The sequence below is a fragment of the Sinocyclocheilus rhinocerous genome, unplaced genomic scaffold (assembly GCF_001515625.1).
Source record: "Sinocyclocheilus rhinocerous isolate Xijiao unplaced genomic scaffold, SAMN03320098_v1.1 scaffold1475, whole genome shotgun sequence".
Classification (NCBI taxonomy): Eukaryota; Metazoa; Chordata; class Actinopteri; order Cypriniformes; family Cyprinidae; genus Sinocyclocheilus; species Sinocyclocheilus rhinocerous.
This window is the reverse complement of record NW_015657965.1, coordinates 124,067-150,395: the sequence shown is the minus strand read 5'-3', so window position 1 is coordinate 150,395 and position 26,329 is coordinate 124,067. Positions and strand designations below refer to the sequence as shown.

The 26,329-nt window shown below is 35.1% G+C and overlaps 1 protein-coding gene across 1 annotated transcript in view; it reads left to right on the top strand.

The window, feature by feature from the left end:
- Positions 1 to 2,986: 2,986 nt before the first annotated feature.
- LOC107721799 (uncharacterized) overlaps positions 2,987 to 26,329 on the top strand; it is a 35,334-nt gene continuing 11,991 nt past the window's right edge. The window contains exons 1-8 of the mRNA XM_016529965.1: positions 2,987 to 3,006; positions 3,377 to 3,478; positions 7,223 to 7,570; positions 7,668 to 8,024; positions 10,186 to 10,287; positions 11,282 to 11,626; positions 20,670 to 21,017; positions 21,636 to 22,034. Of these exons, the coding sequence (XP_016385451.1) occupies positions 3,427 to 3,478; positions 7,223 to 7,570; positions 7,668 to 8,024; positions 10,186 to 10,287; positions 11,282 to 11,626; positions 20,670 to 21,017; positions 21,636 to 22,034 (1,951 nt within the window). The 5' untranslated portion in view covers positions 2,987 to 3,006; positions 3,377 to 3,426. The remainder of the gene's footprint in view (positions 3,007 to 3,376; positions 3,479 to 7,222; positions 7,571 to 7,667; positions 8,025 to 10,185; positions 10,288 to 11,281; positions 11,627 to 20,669; positions 21,018 to 21,635; positions 22,035 to 26,329) is intronic.

The following is a 26,329-nucleotide window of genomic DNA, read 5'->3' as shown; positions in this document are numbered from 1 at the left end:
CAAGCTGTTAGTAAAACTGACTCTTAAAGGGTTAATTCTCCCAAAAATGAACTTTTTTTAATCATTTATTACTCATGTTATTCCACATCTCCATGAGTTTTTTTTTCTTTTTCTGCTGTACACAAGATATTTTACTTTCATAGTATGAATAAATACACATTCTTCAAAATCTACTTTTGTGTTCAACAGAAGACAGAAACTCATACCGGTTTGGAGCAACTTGAGGGTGAGTAAATGACAAGTTTTTTTGGGTGAACTATCCCTTTGAGAAAAATCACACAAGCAAGAGTACTGTGAAGGTGTCTTTAAATAGCTGAGTTAAGGCTGCTTGTGCCTGCTCAAAATACTCTGTATAGCATTGCGGCATTAAACAGTATGTAAAGACATAAAAGCTACTTTCAGAAGTGCTTCTGTGCCATCTTTGTAATGTGAATTGACTCTAGATCAGGTATGAGACCACAGAAAACCACAGCCTGCTGATATACACTCTTAAAAATAAAGGTGCTTCACGATGCCATAGAAGAACCTTTTTGTCTAAATGGTTCCATAAAGAACCTTTAACATCTGAAGAACCTTTGTTTCACAAAAGGTTCTTTGTGGCGAAAGAAGGTTCTTCAGATTATAAAAAGGTAAGAAAGAGATGGTTCTTTAAAGAACCTTTGACTGAATGGTTCTTTGTGGAACCAAAAATGGTTCTTCTGTAGAGTCTAACAGCATGATTACGAGAGTGATATATAGTTTTTACATACCGGTAACTTAAATTTCATTCTATATGTCATTGATACACTGACATTACCACCCGCTAGCATAACAATGTAAAGAGAAAGAAAGAGTTAAAAAATCCCCACACCTGTCTATAATGATACAAACACCACTCTTGTAACACTCGGCTAATATAACAGACATTATTCCATTATTACAACAGTAAGAAGTCAAATGAAAGACTGCTACCATGGCTTAGAAAAGTGTGGATTTTTTCAATTTTTTCCCCCAATACTTGTTCAGTGATTAATCCATTGTTCTTTCTATTTAAGATGGTCTTTGGAGATTGCATTAAAGTTGCATTAAAACCCCGACATCCTCCTCCATAGCCATACAAAGTGGGTAAGTGCATCTTTTATGACAATACATTTTTGGGTAATAATCCATCCAATGTATGCATATTAGCCATTGTAAATTTCTGTTTAAAGGTTGGAACAAATTTAATTCTGTATTTGGAGGAGGAGCAACAAAGGCGATACCCTGAAGTCCTGCAGTTTGGGATAAAATCCATCCTTCTTCATTGTGGGAGAAAAGGCACTGAAGCAAGAGCGTCTTTTTACAAGCAGTTGATACATGGTTTAGATTATTTTACATTTTGAACATTGCATATCCCAAGCCTGTTTCAGCTGTAATTACATTGTCTGTACTAGGTTTGTTCTGTTTGTTTGTTTATTTGTGAATTTATATTTATCTTGTAAACAAATTGCAAGCAACTTAATGTGATAAGGAAGTGATTAATAAGACCATTTCAACCAGTTATTTAATTTTAATAGAGGTTTTTGCAACTTTAAATTCGATTAAATTTTTTTTTTTTTTTTTTTTTTTTTTTTTTTTTGACACTCTCCCTTCCGGTAGATTGAGGACCCCAGGAACACACACTAACAGAGCTGTGGACAGGCTGCAGAAGTTCTAGTCATTCTCTGTAGCCTCCGGGTCCAGTGCAATAACAGATTTGGTGCAATAATGACCTCCATAGAAGTGGACAATGGATTCTGGGCACTAATAACTTGCAGGCAAGAGATTGTGTTTGTGTTTTACTTTATTCTGTTTTAATGTTGCTAATTGGATTGCTCTGACATAATTTCGTTGTATAAACATATGCAATAACAATAAAGACCTATCCTCTCAGCAATGTCAAAATAAAAGTTCCGTTTCTGACACACTGACCACACAGAAAAACGTATCCGCTGATAAAAAAAAATAAAAACATAAATACAAATATTGGCTGATATATCGGGGCCTTGGTGATACATCAGTCAAGCACGACTCACCTGAAGATCCTTTTACGCAGTATAAAACAGATCGAAATGATGAGAAGAACAAAGATGAACAAAAGAGCAAACAACCACCACAACTGAGCTATAACATATAAATAACTAAATCAGCTGATCTATACAAGAAATAGACAATAATGAAATCTGATCAACTGAATTATAAATTACCACTATAAATGAACTAAATTATAAATTATTTCTCCTCCACTAAACTTTGGACTGAGTGTGTTTTAATTTGTGTTGACATACAGCTAAACTCACAGGATTCTGGAGTTGGTGTCAATCCGCTGATGGCGTCTGTCTCATTCCACGCTGAAAAATCATTCATAATCATCATGATTCACTTCAAATGTGGAAGATTCAATTAAAAGAGCTACAATAAAGAAACATGTCTCTGGACATAACACACATTTCTGCTGCATCAGGACAGATGTGTGTGACGCTTTTAATGAAAGTTTGCAATAATTACAAGGTAGATCATGACAGTAAGGAGTGCATTTAATGTGTTAAACACAGCAATGAAACTTCAGTCTGACTTTCATTGTGTGGACCAAAAGACCCTGAGATGTTCTTTAAAATATCTGCTTTTGTGATTCACAGACGAAATAATGTCGTACAGGTTTGAATGGAGATTTTGGGTGAACTGTCTCTTTAAAGATCATAATCTGTACATCATAAATGTACAATGCTGAGAGTCTCGTATCTAAACTGCAGTGAAAGAAAGAAGCATTAGAGAAGCATTTATATCATTTATGAATGTTTCATTGATTAACGCAGTATAAGTTCATTGTGTTTATGTAGGCCAGGGGTGCCCAAACTCGGTCCTGGAGCGCCGGTGTCCTGCAGAGTTTAGCTCCAACTCTAATCAAACACACCTGAAGCAGCTAATCAAGCTCTTGCTAGGCATACTAGAAACTTCCCGGCAGGTGTGTTGAGGCAAGTTGGAGGAGCGGGGTTGGACACTCCTGATGTAGGCTATAAATAAACATAATTTATGTGTGTTTCTAATCATATATATATATATATATATAGCAGAATAATTAAAATAATTATATATAGTCAGCAGTCAGGAGTATAGTCACACATTTTTAATTTAGGGTAAAATTTCTGCTCATTTTTTTATCTTTAAAAAATATTTTTAAATTTTCAGATTATACTCCCTTTACAGATGCTTTTTCTTATTTTTCTTTTACTTTTTTTATTTTTTTATTCTTCATGATGCTTTTCCATTTAATCAGAACTGGTTTATCTAGATGAGCTGCAGTTTCTATTTTTTTTTTTTTGTCAGTCACAAGGAACAAAGCACTGCAGGTTTAATCGTACTGCCTTCATTGCACCAGATCACTTTCAGTTTGACGATGCAGAGATATGATCGTAACTTCAACTGAACATGGACCTGCTTATATTCCTTTTAGTGACTGTAATTCCGGTTATATCAGACGGTATGTACATTGTTTTTCTTCAAGTTAATTCTGAAGGCAAGGCACATAGTTAATTATGTCCTGTTTAAATCTCTGCAAACTTACAGTATCAGTTAAAGTTTTGGACACATTTGACTGAATTTAAGTTGCTCGTGATCTTAAAAATCTTAAAGATCTTAAAAATCATTTTTGCTGTAGAGGCTTCTGCTTAAATGCTTGAAATGAGATTGTGCCTACATATGGATTACTTTACCATATGTCTTGATTAGTTGCAGTTTTTCCTTGGTAAGGTAAAACAGGTTTCAACATATCCAGATGCACCAGAATGACCTCTTATTAAAACGTCAGTTTGACTTGCCTTTGACGAGCCAAAGTGATAATGATAATTTATCATAAGTGAACATGCACCTGTATATGTTTATATTTGTGTTTGTAATTCTAATAATATTAAATGGTTTGTACGCTCTTTTTTTCTCTTTAATCTAATGCTGGTGAAATAAGCGCACACAATTAACAACATGAAAAGGCACACATATGTATTTCTTTTTGCACCTAAAATTTTCATTAAGAATATTTCTGTGGATGAGCAAAGGAAAATCAGTGTTTAAATGCTTCCCATGATGCACCTCTTGAAGCTGAAGGTCCAGAAAGAGCAGAGCTGGAATCTAGACCTAAAAAAACAAGCTCAGAGATGTTTAGATTTGATTAACTTTGGTTTGGTAACATTCATGTCAGCTTATTGTCATGTTGAGGTGTGTCACATTGACATTTTAATCAGGTCATGTTTCCTGGTTACCTGATTTGACCCAGCGTTTACAACCTGTTTTTTTCTATAACAATGAAAGTGAAAGAATTTCTGTCAATGATTAATAAACACTGTTTGCTTGTGAAGTGCAAAAGCAAAAAAACAGAATTTAATTTGACACAGATAATCATAGGGACTTGTAAATTTGATCCTCTCTGAGCCACACACACAAAATATTTTTTAATATTATAAATTATATACATTGATATTTGCATGATAGATGATAGAGAATCATCTATGCTTTTCCTATATGTCCCTTCATGTCTAAAGTTCAGCTCTGGGTCAAGTGTGTGTCTCTGCAGGTCGGGTAATGGGCCGGAAAGTCTTTACAATTTATCACGAAAGCTGCCTGTTCCACATAAAGGCGGGCCATAAACATACACGCTACTGGCCTACAGATTAAAAGCAAATCCAGCATAGACAATATCTGTGTACCTTGTAGTCCTGATCCTATAACACCAATTCCCTTCTATCACTGTAAAAATGCCGATATTGTTATTAAACATAACAAAGTATCTTTGGATCTTGGATTGGGTTACTGATGTCATCACCACTGTGAGTTTGTTTTGGTTTTATAGTGTATCAATAATCAAAATAATCAAATCCAAGAGTAAAAGAAGACAAAAATACATAGATATTTCTTTAATAAAATTGTATAATTATTCAGTTTTAGACTCTGAATGAGACCAGTGTATCACATCAATAGATAACCATCAACACCTGATCATAATTTCTCCTGGCGTTTCTTGCTATTACAAAAGTGTCTTATAAATACAAAGTTGCAGCAGCCAGAGAAAAGCTAACATTCGAAAGTCAAGAGCCCAACAAAAGCTAAACACTAATCCCCTTAATGGTAAGTAAAAATATATATATATATTTTCAATAAATCATCAACATCTAATCCTCTGTTAACTCTCAATAAGAACTATAATGTGAATGCATTCGCTCGGCACTGTCCAGTGCGTCACGCAGCTTTGCCACACAGATTTTGATAAAAAAAATTTTTAATATACTTTAAACTGTAATTTATTTCTGTGATCAAAGCTGTATTTTCAGCATCATTACTCCAGTCTTCAGTTTCACATGATTTTCAGAAATCATTCTAATATGCTGATTTATTATCAGTGCTGGAAACTGTTGTGCTGCTTAATATTTTTTTGAGACCTGTGATACTTTTTTTTTTTTTTTCTGAATTCTTTGATAAATAAAAGTTAAAAAGAACAGTGTTTTTTTTTTTTTCAAAATATAAATTTTGTGTTACAACATACACTAGTATTTAAAAGTTTGGGGTCAGTAATTTTTTTCTTTCTTTTTTTTCAAGAAATTAATGCTTTTATTCAGCAAGGATGTGTTAAATGGACAAAATGTGATAGCAAAAGATTTCTGTTTTGAATAAATGCTGTTCTTTTTAACTTTTTATTAATCAAATAATCTAAAGAAAAAAGTATCACAGGTTCCAAAAAAATAGTTTTCAGTACTGATAATAAATCAACATATTAGAATGATTTCTGAAGGATCATGTGACACTGAAGACTGGAGTAATGATGCTGAAAATTCAGCACTGCGTCACAGAAATAAATTATATTTTAAAGTATATTAAAATAGGAAACCAATATTAGAAATTGCAATAATATTTTACAATATTGCTGTTTTTTTTCTGTATTTTGATCAAATAAATACAGCCTTGATGAGCATAAGAGACTCTTGTTCTTTTTAAACTTTTTATTCATCAAAGACTCAAAGAAAAAAGTATCACAGGTTCCAAAAAAATAGTTTTCAGTACTGATAATAAATCAACATATTAGAATGATTTCTGAAGGATCATGTGACACTGAAGACTGGAGTAATGATGCTGAAAATTCAGCACTGCGTCACAGAAATAAATTATATTTTAAAGTATATTAAAATAGGAAACCAATATTAGAAATTGCAATAATATTTTACAATATTGCTGTTTTTTTTCTGTATTTTGATCAAATAAATACAGCCTTGATGAGCATAAGAGACTCCATTAAAAACTTAAAAAATCAAACTGATCCCAAACTTTTGAACGGTAGTGTATCTACTTTCTTGTCAACTCCGTCAGACAACAATTATTCCCCAATTTGATGTATATGATCCATTGCTTTAAATATACACGTTGTGGTCAAATTTTTTTTTCTTCATATCTTGATATTGTGTGTCATCTTTTTTTTTTTTTTTGGATCAGTGCTTGTTCCGGTTGATCATGTGATCTCCTAAATCAACATGTGATTTCTTAAATCAAGATGGCTCCTAGTTCCAACATTGTTAGCTTGGCATTGAAAATGGTCAGCAAGTGACCAAAATGTTTGCCTTGTTTTTTTCAGTAAATTACTTACACTGCTTTCATCTCGCTTGTGACTTTTTGATTTTTGAGAGTGTGCAGACTTTTTTCAAGTATTTTAATGTATCTACTCTCTCATTGGCTGTGGGCCTCTTATGACTCCTCCCCCTGAACGTTCCCTTGTCCTGTATCTGCTCTCTCATTGGCTGTAGGTATATTATGGCTCCTCCCCCTGAACGTTCCTTTGTCCTGTATCTGCTCTCTCATTGGCTGTAGGTCTATGACTCCACCCCCTGAACTTTCCCTTGTCCTGTATCTGCTCTCTCATTGGCTGTAGGTCTGTGACTCCTCCCCCTGAACTTTCCCTTGCCCTGTATCTGCTCTCTCATTGGCTGTAGGTCTGTGACTCCTCCCACTGAACATTCCCATGCCCTGTATCTCTCACTGGCTGTAGTATTAAGTTAGTGGACCTTGGTGAAATGGGGTGGACATCAGTGCTTACTCACTAAAGTACATCATTTTATAATAGTCTACATGAGATAAAATAGGGATAAAAAATTTTGACAGCTAAAAATGTCATTATCGGTTTTGACTACAAAACAAGCTGTATTTCACTTTTCTCTTTCCCTTTCTATGGGGAAAACATTGTTTACAGGGTTGACTGTGCACGGTCCCCCTGGTCCTCTGGTTGCTCCTCTGGGATCGTCAGTGGTTTTGCCCTGTTATGTTGATGAACTTTTATCAGTGGAGGGTCTGGAGGTGGAGTGGAGAAGACCAGACTCTGAGACTTTAGTTCATCTGTATCAGGATGGTGAGAGTCAAACAGAAGCCCAGCAGCAGGATTATCAGGATAGAGCTCATTTCTTTACTGAGGAGATTCAACATGGAAACTTCTCCCTCCGGCTGGACAATCTGAGAGCTGAAGATGAGGGACGATACACATGTACAGTTTACAGTCAGCAAGAGTCTGGTGAGACCGTGGTTCAAATAAACATTGATGTTGGTGAGTTTTGACTGCATGAGTTCCTTCCTTCATTTTCACTATGATTTTACAGAAACTAATATATTTTATGGTGCGATATAACTGTTTTGTCTTTCAGAGCGTTTGCTAGTATCAGGATCGAGTCGCTCTATATCTGCGTCTGTGGGTGAAGACGTCACTCTGAACTGCTCTGTAGACTCTCACATCACACTTGCAGATATTGAAGAGGTTTCATGGAAGAAAACAGATGAAGATGAAGAAATTATGGTTCTGCTCTTCCAAGACCAAGTGGATTTACCAGAGGCATCAGATGAGCAATACAGAGACCGAGTTGAGTTCTTCACTGCTGAAATCCCCAAATTAAACTTCTCTCTCAGACTGAAGAGTGTCAGAACTGAGGATAAAGGAGTTTACATGTGTGAGGTGTTTGCTGGAGGACTTTCAGCCAACGCAACTGTAGTACTGGAGCGACTGGGTGAGTAACAGATAAATGATGCACGTGTCATACTTTGTGAAACAGAACTTTTTATGGCTGCAGGGTCATGCCTTGTCAAATCAACAAAATTTGGTTTACAAAGATGGCAGCATCATTATTTTATTTTTACACAGAGATTGGTAGGTCTGTTGCCTTTAGTAAAATATGTTGCCTTTAGCAATTTTTGCTGAAGGAAAATCAGGAAAAGTAATTTTCAATATTTTTTTCAAGTTTGCAGGCCCGTAACTCAAGAAGTATTAAATATATCCTAATATCCTCTTAGATTTTGGTTCTTAAACTCTTCTTTTGGCATCTTTATTTTGAAATGGTGTGGAAGAGAGTGCTGTTCTCTCACTCCCCCACCTTCATTTGCTGCTGGTACTGAGAATCGAACCTATGGCCTTCGGGTTATAAGTCTGACTCTGTAATCATTAGGCCACAACTATTCCTTTGAAGAGCAAATAATGTTGAAACTAGAAATGTAGCTTGTTCCCCTATATCAAAATAATTGCAAATGGACATACCTGTCTCAGAGGCAAAAATACACAGAATGGTCAAGTTGAGGAATATTAACTTAATCTCACAGGTCTATTCATAAGATTTTAAGTTTGAATCAGTTTTAGGGAAATTTGGAAGAAGGGATTTTTGTTCATTTTAAGTGCTTCTGAAGCCTACCAAGAGATTAAAATAGGAGTATTGTATCTACTTGTTTGAAGCAAGTTTCATGCGTCCTAGGGAAGTGTGGTTGCGCTCCCCACACATTGTATTCACATCAATAAACCGAGATTTGCCTCACCTGGATTCTATTAGAATCTCCGCTTGTTATAAAATGTGAAGCATAGTGATAGATCAAGTAGTGTCCATTGCTAAGGGGCATATTTACCAGAATCACTAATAGTACCTCAAACTTTGGAACATTTAAGGGCTTTCACACTTGAAATAGTTAACCCTTGGTCATTTTAAACCACACGTGTCAAACCCAGCTCCTGGAGAGCCACTGGCCTGCAGAGTTTAGCTCCAACCAACTCCAACACACCTGACTGGAAGTTTCCAGCACTTCTCAAGACTTGGGATCAGGTGTTTTTAGGTGTGTTTAATTAGGGTTGGAGCTAAACTATGCAGGACAGTGGCTCTCCAGGAGCTGAGTTAAGCCTGTGTTATACTTTCCGCAACCGCGAGTCCGCTAGGGTCCGCTATGGTATGCGTGACGTAAAAATCGTCATCGGAGAGTGTGCGCGGACATCCGCGTGCCTCCCATTTTTTGTGACCGCGTGGACAAGTACGCGCGTTCAATAGGCTACTGCGCATGCGCAGGCTGTGTGAAGAAGCCCGTTGCTACTCGAACCTGTACAATCCGTCAATAAAACAATATAAAGACAGCCAGATGTGCAATAACTCTGGGCAATTCTTTGTTCACATGTTTGTTTATTGTTCAAGCCGATCTACTATGCATGTATGGAACACGTCCGCAGAGCGGACCATCAGCATATGCTTTCGGTAGAATAAATACAAGTAGTCCGCGTCCGCGCTGTCCGTGTATGTGTCCGGATTGCTCATGCGGAAAGTATAACACAGGCTTTAGCCTAACACCTGTGTTCTAAACTCTGAGTAAATCGAATCGTTGGTATTGCATACATTATACCAGTGGTTCCCAACCACGTTCCTGGGGGCCTCTGGTTGAGTTGACATGGAAGGACTGCAATTATAATTGTAATTCTCTCTTTTAGTTTATTTGTAAAGCACATTTCACTGTACATACTGTTCTAAAACATCTAAAAGTAAAAGTACCTTACAACCCCTAGTAAATTCATTGAAAAGCCTATATTTCAATCCTTCTTTTCCTTTCATTCATTCCCAAACTTACATGAAAAAGAGAGAGAACTCTTTTAACAATAATTATTGATCCAGGATATCAAGAGTTTTCATTATTGCTTAGACATTCATTTTAAAAAGGAAAAAAAAAAAGAGTCGTGGCATGTTATTGCCTGAAGCATAATGTGAAGAAAGAGCAAATGGATAATCTTTAGGTTTATTAGACATTCATTATTATGATCACAAAACATCACAAAATTAGTAGAAATGGTATTTCAAGGACAAAATACTGGGAATGGTACACATTACTGTTTCTCTTTGTTCAGTAACTGATGTCTGTGTTTTTCAGGTTTCTCTGTTTTACACATAATGGTGTTGATTCTCTGTGTTTCTGCATCTGGATCTGCACTTCTGCTCTGCTGCCTGATCTACTGCAGATCACCATATAAAGGTATGTGTAAAACTGGAACATATTCTTATCAGCTCTAATTCAATGACACCTACTGGTACGAAAATGAAATAATTTTTTGGATTTAGGAATTTAGAAGTTTTTCTTTAGTCTTGTAGTTTGTGAAGTCTGTGGTGGTGAGGGAGCAATATATTGGAGGGGACAAATAGGGAAAATGTTGAGATGCCTACAGTAGATTAGGATTGGGATAAAATTGTAACTTTGTCAGTTGTGTTTAAGCTTTGAAATGGTGATGATTGCTGTGTTATATAAACTATAGGACATGTTGTGGGTGTGAGTATAATGTCCATCATATACTAGCAGTAGTTTGTTTGTTTGTATAATGAGTAGCTCAGATAGGCCAGTGTTGTGATCCTTAATTTATGCACCATGTAGGACTAATTTGAATGGGTGAGCGGCCATTGAATCTGAAGTTGTCATGTGATATTTGAGATCATTTTGTTAATTAGTCTAAATACACCTGTGTTTTACATGTTCTCCTATTCTCCTTGTTGACCCTTTTAACTTGTCTTGAGACTCATTACTTACTCAAGCAATTATTGAAGCAACTTTAGTGAGGGTGAGAGAGAGAGGTGTGTGTGTTAATTTATATGTGTGCAAATGTGTATATGTAAATAATGTCACTGATTCTTTGCAAAATAAAGCTTTATATTACCATAAGTGTGGACTTGGTTTAAGAAAACAGTCAATCCACTTATTTAAGCTGATTTCCCAGGCAGCTTGTGCTCAGCTGGTTGGTAAGCTGGTCTCCTATAGCTTGACCAGCCAAAAAGTGTTCAAAACCCATCTAAAATCAATCAACATACCAGGCTGAGAGATCGACTTGTTTTTGTTTTCCCTGCAGGGAAATTAAACATGTGCATTGCCCTTTCCAGTACACAGTTAGTCTGTATAGTCAAAAAATTATAAAATATATGAAACCATTGTTACTTGTATAACTAAAAAGGCGTCATGCAAACATGTTTTTATTTTTCAGGTTTCTTTGGCCAGCAAACCTATAACGATTATTTTGAACTGGGATCTTCAGTGGTTTTGACCTGTCATGTTGATGAATGCTTATTAAAGAAAAAACTGAAGGTGGAATGGAGAAGAAAAGACACTAAGACGCTGGTTCATCTGTATCAGGATGGAGAGAGTCAAACAAAGAAACAGCACAAAGATTATCAGGATAGAGCTAATTTCTTTACTGACGATATTCAGCATGGAAACTTCTCCCTCCGGCTGGACAATCTGAGAGCTGAAGATGCTGGAGAATACATATGTAAAGTTTACAGTGACCTTTTTACAGTGACGAGGACAGCAGAGACAAGTTTGGAACCACGTAAGTTGATAAATAAAGGATAAAAACAAACAGAACCTACTGAGCTGCTACATAACACATAACGATACTAGGGATTCACCAATCTTGATTTCTCATGGCTGATTCCAACTGCGGATTTTTTTGCAGATTCTGATAACAATTGCCCATTTTTTTAAATTGTATTACATTTTTTAAGAAAGAGACAAGAAAGAATCAAAATATAAGTACATCACGATGTGTATTTGCTATATTGCAGGTAGATCTGTCGCCATTGAAAATTAGAGGCAGCCACTGCTTTTTAATCACAATCCAAACAAAGATGCTAAGTACATGTAGTATAAGCAGTTTTTTTTATTTAAATTAAATAAACAAAAACAGAATTGTCTGAATTTAGCTAATTAGAAATTATGCTACATAAAACATATCTACACGAAACTAAAAAAACAGAAGCTCTGAATGAGACGCAGATTCACTCCCTGACAGCAGGTGGCGCTTATGGAACAGCAGCAATATAGTGTTTTCTTGGTTACCGCTGTAAACAAAGCAGTGCAGCGCTTATAAACACTACTATGCATTATACAGAGGCAAGTTGAAAAGAAAATACCATCTAAACTGCTCTGAAGATAGTCAGTCCCCCTCCATAAATCCTGCAGTTTTTTTTTTTTTTTCTGACCAAATGTTCTAACAATTGTTATGCCCCGTCTAGGAAAGAAGCACAACATGAAAGGACTAGCATGGACAAAAAATGTGCAACAACAATAGGTTTATTGGGGTTTTGAGTTCAGGAGCTGACAATGCAAAAATAGCAAACAAAATGTTCCTGTTTTTAAACCTCTACCTTACATCCAAAAGAAAAGAAAATAAAGTACAGTTTACTACCCTACCTACCTACCCAGAAACAGAGATCAAAAAGTTTCACAAACAGAAATGGTGTCAGACTCGTTACTATCCCAATTTAGTATTTACAATATTTACAAAAATATTTAAAGAGCCAGGCAAAAACCAAATTTAGAGGGCAATCCAAAAATCAGTGTCAAACAGGCAAAGGGGACAAATACACCAGCAGACGTTTTCAACAGAACACAAAACAAAGCAAATCAATAAGTACTCACAATCTCACAACTCTCTTAATACAAACTCTTACACACAAACTCTGCACTAGATCACAAAATGGCAACAAAAATTACTGCTGAGGAAGTGATGTTGTGACTTTTAAAGTTCTGTAGACCAATCAGGAGACGGCAACAATCAACCTGCAGGAGTCAATCTTTTCCTAGGGAGAGCAGAGACACAGCCAGCCCCAACACAGCAGAGAAAACAGAACAACCACAGGGTTGTAACACAATTGCTAAACTGTAGAGGGTAAGTTAACAGTAATTTGACAGCTTCTGCCATTGGGTAATTTGTTTATCACATGGCCAACAGTGCTAGAGAAGACTTTTTTGAGACAACAAATATCTGCCCTCTAATATCCATCTCTTTAACTACTCCTCTTTTACACAAAATCTTTGCCTGGTTCCTGTTTTACAGTCTATCCTTCTGACAAACTGAACATGTTATATTAACGATGATACTTTACATACACACAACCTGTCATATATACATCACAAAAAGAAAGAAAAGACATAGATCTGGATGCAATTTCTGCTTATTCAAATCTTGTCCAGATCTTTGTCTTTTCTTTCCGTTTTGTGATGTATATCCGAGTGAAATGGCTTCTTAAATGAGAAAAAAAAAATGTAGGGCAGGACTTGATTTTGTCCATCTGGAATTGATTGGTTCGTTGGATTGTTGTCATTTGCTATTGCTATGATCTCATGTGAGTGACAGGTTGTGTGTATGTTAAGTATCAGTGTTAATATATTACTTGTTCAGTTTGTCAGCATATAGAAGGACAACGTGATCTCATGATAATTCGTATGTATTTTACGTAACATGTGGTTCTATAAAAACGTACATTTACTTACGTTCTTACAGGCACTAAAACGTACAATACTGACGTATGTTTGGGGGTAGGTTAAGGGGTCTAAAAATCTAAATCGCTTATTGATAAAATGATAAAAATGCATTGATATGAATATCTTGATATAAAAGATACGTAAATATTTGTACGTTTTTTAACTAAAAATACGTAGCGATTTGTACGTTTTAAACGTTGAAATACGTCTAAATTGTACGTTTTAGCATGAATAAAAACGTACAAAAATGTACGTTTTGTGCTTGTAAATGTTACGTATTAATACCTACGTATAAACATGAGACCAGGCTGAGAAGGATATACCAGGCAAAGATTTTGTGTACAAGAGGCCCAAAAGAGAGGTAAAAAAGATGGACATCAGGTGGCAGATATTTGTCTTTGTCAAATAAACTCTGGTTTGTCATTGTTCGCCATGTGATAAACAGATTGCACAAAGGCAGATGCTGCCAGATTACTGTAGTCCACCCTCATCTGACAGTTTAGTTACTGTAAGAACATTTGGTCAGGAAAAACAAACTGTGCAGGATATAGGCATTATACAGAAATGATGGTGGCTACACAAACTCAGGGTTACCAGATTAGTTTCGAGTTGAACAAATTCAAACCAATCCAATCCAGTTTTGATGGCACCATGACACTGATCATCAACTTTCTCTGTTAACTCAGGCTTTGATCCTGAGCTTATGGAGCCATATCAGTGCAAGTGAAAGTTATGAAGTTAGTTTATATAGTTGATAATGTACAAAAGTATACAGAGACTCAAAAATCTAAGCTGAAGTCATGTTTAAAGCTTTATCTATTGATCCTAAAGCTTATTTATATTGCATATCTGTATATATTTATATTAATTTTAAATAAAAATGTAATATTTATTTAACTAAAATGGCTTGTGTAATGGATTAAGGCTATACTAAATATATAAATCATATAAAATAATTATAATAAATAATCATCACTAAAAGCCAGATGATTTTATCTTTTAAAATGTTTTACTATGTAGCATCCTTTAATTTGCAGCAAGATAAACTGGAGGAGTGGCTTTATTAGGTCAGATATGTGTCACTTTGCTTGAAGCTGATTGGTCAAATTTCAGTTTGTGATCTCTTACCCAGAACATAACCTGCCCCAGAGCAGGTTAGCTGTGGAGCGTGAGTTACTATGGTGATAAACGCTGCTAAAAGCCTAAAAACCCAGGATTGGTGCAAACTAAACTGAAACTAACCTAGCCAGCCTGCTAAACCGGCTTCATAGTATAGGCCCCTGGGTTTATATTTTAATTGATGAATTGGATATTACATTTTATGACAATTTGGTTAGGGAATGTAGTACTGTAAAATGTTTATTTCAGAAACAAATATCTTACATTGTTTTCTAAATTGGAAGAAGATCATTCTGTTGTGTTTTGCTGTTACTAATGAAAACATAAAGGTAAGGTTTTAATGATCAACTAGCTGTGTTACAAGTGTGATCGTTTTGGAGTTTTGTACTTAGAGCTCTTAAAATGTAGCAATTAATAAATAAATAAAAATAGTACCAAAAAGTTTTAAAAAGGAGCTTAGATTATGAGCTTGTGCTGCTGTAGAGATGAAGTGTGAATGAGAGGTATCTGAGATGAAATCAGAAATACACACACTCAAAAAAATATTTAGGCCCAATTCTTAAGATTTATGTATTTCAATTGTATATAAAATTTCCATACATTTTGATTACATATTTTTAACTTAAACTAATAAACTTTATGTGATGCAAATTTGCCAACCTTATGTAAATGAAACAAGTAATAAGATTTATGTAATAGTACCAATAAATCCGATTTGTTTTAAATGCATAAGAAACAGGACTATGTACTATTATGTAATAAACCCAATGTACTTAAAATGCATCACATTTACGTAATGTTTATTAACAAGCACAATGTGCGACAACAAATCGTTCAACTGCATTGAGCAGCCGCGTTCAGTTTTTAATTGTAGTGTCTGTTCTTTTACTGAAATAAATGATTTTTATTACTATAAAAAATCAAAACGACGGTGGGTGTCGGTGAAGCGGTGGGCAAGTGACGTAACCGGTGTTGCGGCTTAACAACGGTATCACCGTCAGCACCGTCTATCGCGGCAAGCCTACTCAGGGGTTGAGTGGCTCTGCACCACCACACTTACCATGAATATTTAATTACATGTTAGGAGTACATGAGTACGAAAGGAACATTCTACATCTACATTTAAAACTTTTAACACTTAAATTGACTCAAGTACAAAAATTTGACATCTCACAAATGACATCTCAAATGTCATTACTTAAAGGGGTCATATGATGCTGCTCACTACTCTACACTGCTCAAAACTCGCGTTTGAATCATCAGTGGCAAATTCTTTAAATATAAAAAACGTACTTACTGTCTGTGAGTCAGAACAGCCGGCATTGTAGTCTACTCTCCCAGGATCAGGAAACAGTCCTCCATAAAATGTGCTGCACACATCTGAATATTTGGGTTGAAGAGGAATCATTTTCATGTATGAACTGATCACCAGTCCTGAGCTTAACTCTACTGAATGTCTTGAGGATGTGCTGGAGCCGACTTTACAGAGTGGCTAGACTCTCCCATTGTCAATACAAGATCCAGGCCAAAAATAAATGCAACTCTTGATGGAAATAAATGTTGTGATGTTGCATAATGTTGTTTAAACAATGCCACAACAAAGCACAATATTATGAAAGCTATAGACTCCAGCACATCCTAAAGATTTTCAATAGGGATTAGGTCAGGACTCTGTGGTGGACAATCTTTCAAAGTTTGAGCCTGATGAATCTTGACATTGTTATCCTGGAATACAAACATGGGTACAACTTTCGACCTGGTTGTTTGAGAAATAAAAGACTACACACTGCATCAGTTAGGGTTAAAATAATTGTTGCCAACATGCCAGAAACATATTAATCACTTCAAGTAATGAGTCAATCCTTAAATATCAAGTATTTACTCGTTTAAATCCAGACAGCGACCTTTTTTGGCCTGGCAGTATAAAATCAGAATTAAATGTATAGCCAGTTATTCTGAACTATACTACCTTAAGGAGAAGAGAATTCTGATGGAGCTGGACACAGCCAAGCTTAAAAACATGAGCTGTGACATGACCGTGTTGTTCCAGGACGGTGAAGTGGCTTGATATCACTTGCACTGCATAAAAAAATAAAATAATAATTTTAAAAAAGGCATTAAACATTGAGTACCTTTTGCAAGAAAACACCATTTCAGTATTTTACTTCAAAATGTCATATTTTTTAAATTTATTAATCGATCTTTCTTTGTAATTATTTGTACTTAAACTTTACTCTGCATTGCCATTTGTAACAGCTTCGAATGTGCTATTATTTCTCAAATGAAGTGTAGAGAACAAGCTTGTTAAGAAAAGTATTTTGAATTCAATGTACTTAAATCTTTAAGTTGACTGAACTTGCAAAACAGTTACCAATACTCAAGTTTTCATACTAACTTCTAGTTACCTCTACTAAGAGATAGTGAGTTATATCAAATCAAAAATGAGCTAATTTGCTGCATACTACACACACATGAGCAAAGCGATACTGTGATGCCAATAAGAAAATTAACATAACTATCAATGTAAATACATCCATAAGACATTTAAATTGTAAAAAGAGCAGGTTGACATACACTTACCACATATTCTTTAATGAGTGTCTCCATGTCTTCATTGAGGTAGATACTTGGGCTCCTCGGAATGTAATTGCAGTTGATTTTTGTCTTCATTCTCAAACATGCAGAACAACAAGATCCCAAAAACACGACATTAGTCATTGATTTACTCAGACATAAAGCTAAAGCTGAGTTAAAAATCTCGCTAATGCTGTAATTATAAAATAAACCCTGTCAATTGGTACATTAGTATATTACAGTGATTTGTAAAGAAACATTTAAATTGCATGTAAGGCAAGTTTTTATATTATTATTATTTTTTAAATAATACATTTCTAATTATATTTTTCTTCTCCAGTTTGCTGAAATAAAAACATTTAAACAGTGGACGTCATAACTTGTTCTTCAATATGTAATGTAATTTTGAATAAATTAGTCTTAAATAACAAGTAAAGTAAAAATATAATGAATGTCATCTAGTGCATATATTTAGCAAAAGTTTCCTTTTTATTTATTTTTTTCTAGTTAAGTAACAAGTTTAGAGTTTATACTCACTCAATGGCTTTTATATGACATTGTTTAAAAGCCATTTCTTTGATGTCTTGAAACTCTGACTGAGCAATTACATGAGATGTGATTCTGTTTCTTTCAACACCTTCTGATGATCGTTCATGTTTATTTGCTGTGGTAACTAGAAATACAGAGGAAGAGATGATCGATTCATGTGAGTTCTGCACTGCTGCTTGTACTGAGGTGTTAAAATGATCTTTCACGTTACATTTAACACTGAAACTGTTTTCATATCACAAGTAGCAAAACTTACTGTGATTTATTATGTTTTATTAAGTTTTGTTCACGAATCAAGTGAAAACAGCATCTATCGATTCTTAGGATTTACAATGAGATCACTGTCACAATGAGAAACGATTAAAATCGAAAAACAGATTTCAACCCAGCCCCTATAATTAGTACCATTAGTTAGCTAGTGAATTAAACGATAGTCCGTGCATTGACATTAGTGTAATACGATATCAACCGCACTAATAATACATATATATATACAATTAAATCTGTCAAATAATATACACTGAGTACATATAAGATCAGGGTATATACAGGAATCATGGCGTTAAATTTAATACCTTTTAAGACCTTTTTAAAGACTCTTTCCATACATTTTAAGACCAAACCATAGCTGTTTTGTGGAACACTTCTCATGACAAACACCTGACTGATCAGACAGTTTACCTGTGATTACGGAGTGCTTGATTTGATGCAGACTTGACTGAGTGTCAGTAATACTGCACCTGATCGTGTCTGAATGATCATGGAAGGTAAAATAATGATCACAACTATTACATCAGTTTAATTGTGCATCCCAAGCCCATGCCAGTAAAAAAAAAACATCCCAAAGTACACTGTAAAAAAAATCTGTGACATTTACGGTAAAATACCGGCAGCTGTGGTTGCCAGAACTTCACCGTAAAAAATATGGTAGCAACATTTTAGGTTTTACAGACTTAACTTAAATTCACAATAAAATACCGTATTTCATTAATTGATGTAATGTTAATAAACCAACATATTTTAAGTGTTAATATCTGTTTTGAACCATTGTAACGAACTGATAACCACCAAAAACTGTTGGTGATGAGAAAGTCACATGATGAACCAAAGCTCATCACAAACAGCTTTTCTATGAGCTGAGGAGGACAATACTCATATATAGAAGGAGCACACAGTGTCATTCACACAAACACTAAACCCCATCATGGTGACACACATGATACTGAAAAAATGCAATACACATTAATTTAACAACATTAGATGTAAGATTGAACCCTAATGTACACAACTGATAAGAAAAAACTAAGAAGAAACATGTTATTTCAACAAAAAAGCATCCAATATGAAGTGTCATGCAGGGAATTCTGGGAGTGTCAATTTGCGGTTTTCACTGTAAATTATACAATGACTTTTTCTTTTTCACTTCCAAAAACCGTATTTTTAACAGTATTTTACTGTGAAATTACATTAAATGTAATAACATTTATTCACCGTATATAGTATAAAAACTTACTGTTAACCAGTTAACAGTTTTTTACTGTAGCATTTTTACAGTCTTTTACTGTTAAAATCACAATCATTTTTTACAGTGTAGCGCAAATGCATTCATAATGTCTTATACACACTATAATCAGTTGTTCTCATGAATAATTTCACAACCCTGCATCCAACACGAGCTGCAGAAGTCAGATTTGACTGATCGCGGGTTAAAAGTAAGGAGATAACTGACAAGATGTTGGAGGATTTGCTCCTCAACAGATCCCGAGCTCACTGACAAATATATTTTATCGTAGGATGTGTTCCCTTTACACAGTGCGAAATCGAATGTGAAAGTGAACTATGACTGCGAGCACTCATTCAAAGGGGATTTAAATACCCCACATATTGATAGCGGTGCCCTGATGCGCGAAAATTATATACAATATTAGAATGTTTGCAGGAGCGCACACAAAAATTGCGGGAGCGGATGGGAGCATGCGGTAATGGTCAGAAGTTCAAATAGAGCAGGATCAATAATCCCCGCGCTATCACGCAGCGGCACAGTCAGTCAGTGAGCGCTGTAACAGATGACGTCAAATCTTGCGGGATTGCATACATAAAATACACAGAACCCCACTATTCGACAAATATACATAATGAAAAGATGATACAAAATGTAATACCTTGGGAAATGACATTTAAGACTTTTTAATACTTTTTAAGGGCCTTAATTTTCTCTAAATTGATTTATCAACTTTTAATACTTTTTAAGACCCCGCGAACACCCTGAAGATATAGCTTACCTTGCAAATAGATTTTGATCCAGGCTGCTCCAATGCAAAATGGTAAGGAGATTCAGAAGAACGCTTCTTCTGGCACTGCTTTTTTTTTAATTTGCACGTGCATTACCAAAGCCGCTTTAGACACGTTATTGTGCAGTACCGCCACCTACCGACTGGAGTATTGTAAACTATTCCATTTGTATGTAAACTAATCTCATGCAATTTAACTAATTGGATCTGACTTGTTTCAGAGCCAGCTGTATTTAAACCCTATTCATAATTTTTAACTGATTAAATCTAATAGTTTTGACAGGTAACAGATTCATATTGATTCTATGTAATCGGAGTACATCTTTTTTTTTTTTTACCAATAATTATTTAAATAAAATCAAATAGATGCATATACTTAATAAAAAAATGTGCCAAGAATCATTTTTTTGAGTGCAGTTTGCTCAGAGAGTGAGAGTAATTGGTTATCACCAGCAATGTAAAGTCTTCACAACATTACAATGGACAAAATATATATCAATGTATTTATCTATCTGTTTGTTTGTTTGTTTGTAGTTATTTCACATTAGAAACTTTGTGTCTGTTCCTTTACAGAGTTCGAAGTGAAAGGTTCCACTGATGATCAGACAGTTCCTCTTGGAGGTTCAGTGGTTTTGCCCTGTCAGGTTGACGAAAACTTGTTACAGAAAAATCTGAAGGTGGAATGGAGAAGAGCAGACTCAGAGACTCTGGTTCATCTGTATCAAGATGGTGAAAGTCGACCAAAGAAACAGCACAAAAATTATCATGACAGAGCTCATTTCATTACTGATGAAATTGAAGATGGAAACTTCTCCCTTCGTCTGGAAAAAGTGAGAGCAGAAGATGCTGGAAAATACGCATGTAAAGTTTACAGTGACCAGGATTGTGTGCATTCAGCTGACGCAGAGGTCGAGATACTGGGTAAGTGAAAGTAGCTGGACCTGCTATTTTACACCTGGTCAATATATGATTTTAATTTAGTGGCTTAGTTACAATATAAACATTGCATTTCCTGATTTTAAAATAATATTATGATCATTTTAGTTACTTCAGTCATAAATATAATTGTCTGATATTGTTATGCACCACTGGACTGGTCATATGCAGTATTAATTAATCAGTTTCAACGATGTTGAATAATAATGTGTATGTAGACGTATCTGATTGCATTTCATAAAAACTTAAACTAAATTAAAATGAATGTTATTAACAGATATTGCATAAAAGTGTAAAACTACAATAATAGACTATTGTGGAGGGGAAAAAATGCTGCACAGAAAATAAATGTAGACTTGTTATAATTATTCAGTTCTACTCATGAATATCTAGTATAACTGCTACTAAGTCTCTCGGAAAATGATTTCCATTGCAGAAGAATAACAAGAGGAGAAAACACAAGCAATAGGCTCCCGCATCTTCTGTGCCCTTATAAATGTTTGTTAAAATTAGAATTCATACACAAAACACAAAGTCCTTACTGTTTATTTGCCTTAACATGTATTTCACATTAGAAAATATTTTGTTTTCTTTTCTTTTAAGGGTTTGGTGTTAAATGTCACATACTTGCCACTCTGGGATCTTCGGTGGTTTTGTCATCTCATGGTCAGAAACCTTTACCAGTGGAGGGTCTGCATGTGGAATGGAGAAGAACAGACTTAGACTCAGACTCAGACTCAGACTTCTCAGACTCAGACTTCTCAGACTCAGACTCTGAGATTTTAGTTCATCTGTATCAAGATGGTAAGAGTCGAGCAGAGAAACAGCAGCAGGATTATCAGGATAGAGCTCATTTCTTTACTGAGGAGATTCAACATGGAAACTTCTCCCTCCGGCTGGACAATCTGAGAGCTGAAGATGAGGGACGATACACATGTAATGTTTACAGTCAGCAGAGATCTGTGTTTTCAGCCGAGACAAATCTGATACTGAGATTACTAGGTAAGTCAATAGAAAAGAAGACCTAATTTTGTAGCCTTAATCAATACTGTAGGTTCATTTAATTTATTAGTTATATATCTGTGTTTCCAGTAAACATATATAAGTGAGTTTGAATCATAGTAATTAGTGGTGCTTGTGAATCGACACAGAACTCATTTTTAACAGAAACTTTCTATTTAACAGAAACTAGTGTTTCATCTGCATTAGGTACGTCTGTGCCACAAGATTTTTCAAAAAAGTGGTGGGGATTTTAAATATTTAAATATCACCCTGGCAACAATCTAGCCATGCCCTAGTAACCATTTAGACCACCCTAGAAACTATATCGTAAACTTAACTGGACATATCTCAGAACCAGAATAACTTAGAGACATGGGGGTGGGCTCGTTTGATTCAGTAAGCCAATCAGTCTTAAGCATCTTCCTGGTCACTCTGTAACCACACCCTAGCAACAAATTCCAAACAAATTCCATAGACTTCCATTCAAAGAGTGTTATAGAAACATGAACGTGGTCTCGTTTGACTCGGGGCAGCAAACAGCCAATTACCAGTCACCATCGCCACTTCCTAGCCACACCCTAGCAACCCAAACCTAAAGAGGGATATCTTCAAATCCAAATATAATAGAGGCATGTGGGTTGGATTATATCATTCATACTTGAAAGCAGCTGATGGAGTATCATCACTGGCATCTGCCAAGCCACTCCCTAGCAACCGTTTAGAAAGACCTATATCTCTGCATCAGAACATCATATAGACATGGGACTTGGCTCCTTTGACTCATGCTAGCAAACAGGACAAACAGGCAAGTGATAAGGATTGGAAAACATATAAAAATGTAGGTAGTATGTTCATCTTAATCACTTTTATTCTTCCCATTAAAAACAGGGGCAGTGTTGTCCATCTAGTAGTCTCTTCTGATACGGTAGCTAACAGGTGATCATAATTATTTGAACTGGGAGAGCTAATCTTAGGGGTTATAGTAATTCCAAGGTATTCCAGGCCGTTTACAGCATTTACAAATGGGTGAGCTACCTTTGGATTTATTCTCTCTTGCTCATTTAGAAACATTATTGATGACTTGTCTTTATTTGCTTTAAAAGCAGAAAAGTTGCCAAACATGTCAATAAGTTTTAAAAGGGATGGCAATGACTTCAAGTTTTGATAAAAATACAATCGCACCATTCGCATATAATGCAAGACAATGTTCTGTGGTATTTATACAGGGACTCCTGTATAAATACCACAAATTGAAAGGTGTGATCTTATTGCTATTGCAAATGGTTCCAGTGGTAGACCCCTCTCAAGTCTCATTCCCAAGGCTTTAGCTACAAATGTTGTATCCACATTTAAAAGCGAGATTGGCCTATAGGAACTACATTCTGCAGGCAATTTCCCAGGCTTCAGGATAAGAGTAATCAGAGCACTTCTAAATGAAGGAGGGAAGTAACCTTGTTCAAAAGCTTCTACATACATATCCAGTAGAGGAGCTATCAATTTTTCTTTGAATTCCTTATAAATGTAAATTGGGAGCCCATCCGGACCCATTGCTTTACCACCCCTCATGCGGAGAAAGGCATTGGAAACCTCTCAGCTCCTATATCCTATCTAACTCAAATCTTGTCTCTTCAGAGAGTGAGGGAATATCCAACCCATCAAAAAAAAAAAAAAAAAAATGTTTTGATTGGAGGAACTTATTGGAAATTCAGTTTGATACAGAGGTTTGTAGAACAAAATGAAAGTATTCTCTCCTCTGGATCTGTAGCAGTTTCCTGATTTCATTAATGGCTCTTTCTGATATTAGTTACTTAATTTACCAAGCTGACAGTTTGCTGGGTTTTTCACCCTGATCATAACGGTTTTAAGTCTTTGTGTGTGTGTGTGTGTGGAAAATTCCTCATATTCAGTTTTTAGGACTAATCATTTCTGTTTAATTTGAGTGGATTTTCCTATGCTTATAATTTTCTCTAAATATCTAATTTCAGCATCTAAATAATAATAATAATTATTATTATTATTATTATTTTGTTTAAATGTATTAGGTGCAGAACTGGTATAACTAATCATTTGGCCTCTAAGATATGCCTTAAAAGCTTCCCATCCAGTGGATGCTGAAGTCTGGGCAGTATTTATTGCAAAGTACAGGTCTATATGTTCACCAACAAATTTAACAAAGTCAGTATTCTGCAGCCATTTCGGGTGTAGCCGCCATGTAGGGTAACCATTGGATAATTGTGAATCTGCAGCATATAAAATAATGAGGATCATATATACAAATGTCTATATTTGTAAGTAGGGAAATATAAATTAAAACATAATTTATACGAGAAGAGGTTTTAGAAGAAGATGGGAAATTAATATTCTTATTTTAATAGATTTTGTGTTATCCAAGGGTCACATAAATTAAGATTTTTCATAGCTTGTCAAATTGTTTTCCTACTTTGAGATTGAGAGCCATCCAGTCCTGATGAACGGTCAAGCAACGGGTCAAGGATGCAGTTAAAGTCACCTGCTATTATAGCTGTACCGGGAAGAAAGGCAATTAATAAAATAAATAAATATTTTCCCAAAAATTGGGGTTATTTAGATAAAATTTTACCTTAAGACAGATTGTACAATATAAGAACAGCAAAAATATAATAAATACATATTCAATGTGGAAGTTAACCAAAAGGGCTGACAAGGTAAGGAGTTACAAAAAAGGACACAAAAACAAACTAATAACTCAGAAAGCTGCCGTGAACAAATCCCGCATGCTGTCCATCCGAACAATACAGTCAGTCCCACCCCCATCCCCACTCCATCACCATGGGATATAGTTACGTCCCAACACTGATCCAATGTCAACAAGGGAGCAGTTAAACCAAATCAAGCTAACAATTAGCTTAATCAAAATACAAAGACAGAGCAATAAAACAAACAGGAGACATTTGAATCTCCTGGCATTATTACAAAGTTTACAAAATAAAATACTGATGCCTTAAACCACATCTTTTCAAATTATTGCTAATGCCTCCATGTTGCTAATGCGCTCTTTGGCCAGATCCATGCGCCCCGAAAAATCCCTCACATCCTTTTAACATCATGACTCATGTTTAGAGCTTTGTGGCAAAGTCACTTCTCATTGCATCCAATGTCTGAATCACGTCTAGATTCTGCCTAGTGTTTGTGCAAATTTCCTCAGACTGGGGGGTACTGCAAGCGCCCGTTGAGCTAACTGCACTACTAGCACCCCATTCAATGTCCTGTTCCTTCACTGGGGATGATTTCGATTTGTGCTTAATTTTAGCTTTTTCAACAGCACACAGGTTTATATATAGTAGTACATATGTACTTTATGTATAATCATTTTCTATTTTTAATTGTTTTAAATTCATTTTAAATCCATTTTTAAATCATTTTAAAAGTTTTCAAATTCCTTGTTTTATTGTTGTGATTATTTTTATATGATTATTTTCATTTTATGTAAAGAAATGCTGTGAAGGCAAAGAGAATGTGGGCAAAGAAAGACAAGTTTGTTGGTTAATCTGCTGAAAGTAGGACCTCTGAGTTCTATTTGTTTGGTTTATAATGGTCAAAGTAAGTAGGGTGTGAAGTAGTGGAATAGTTGGGTATTTTGGAAGGATTTTTCACTTAGTGGCGAAAAGCTTGAACAAAGCTTCAGAATGTTTGTGTGTGTGTGTGTTAAGAGCAGATCACTAACATTTTTTAAATTCCTTGTTTTTATTGTTGTGATTATTATTATTATTAGTAGTATTTAATGATTATTTTACTTCCATTCATGTAAAGCACTTTGAAGTACCATTGTGTATGAAATGTGCTAGATAATAAATAAACTTGCCTTGCCTTGCCTTGCACAGGATTTTAACAGAATAATGCCAGGAGCTCACAAAAAGTGCTAAAAAGACAAGTCATAACCACACCCCGTAATAATGTAATTTAATGTTTTTCCTCTACATTTGTGCAGTTTTGGGATGGTTTATTGTATTTCTTTTTTATTTATATAAATAAATTGAAAAATATTTTTAAAAATTAGTAAAAAAAAATACTCTTTAAGTAAAATTTGCTTTAAAAAGACATGCATCTTTTCACAAGTTTTTTTTTTTTTTTAGATCTTTGTTAAGACATTATAAAATCATTATTATAACAATATAAAATGACTATCAAAGTTTAACATTTTTTGTACTGAAGTATCATTTATGACATTATTACACTGTATGTTTATGCAATTATGGCACATTATTACAGTCAAACCTGAACATGGTTTTATATGTGTGAATAAGTGTGTATATGTG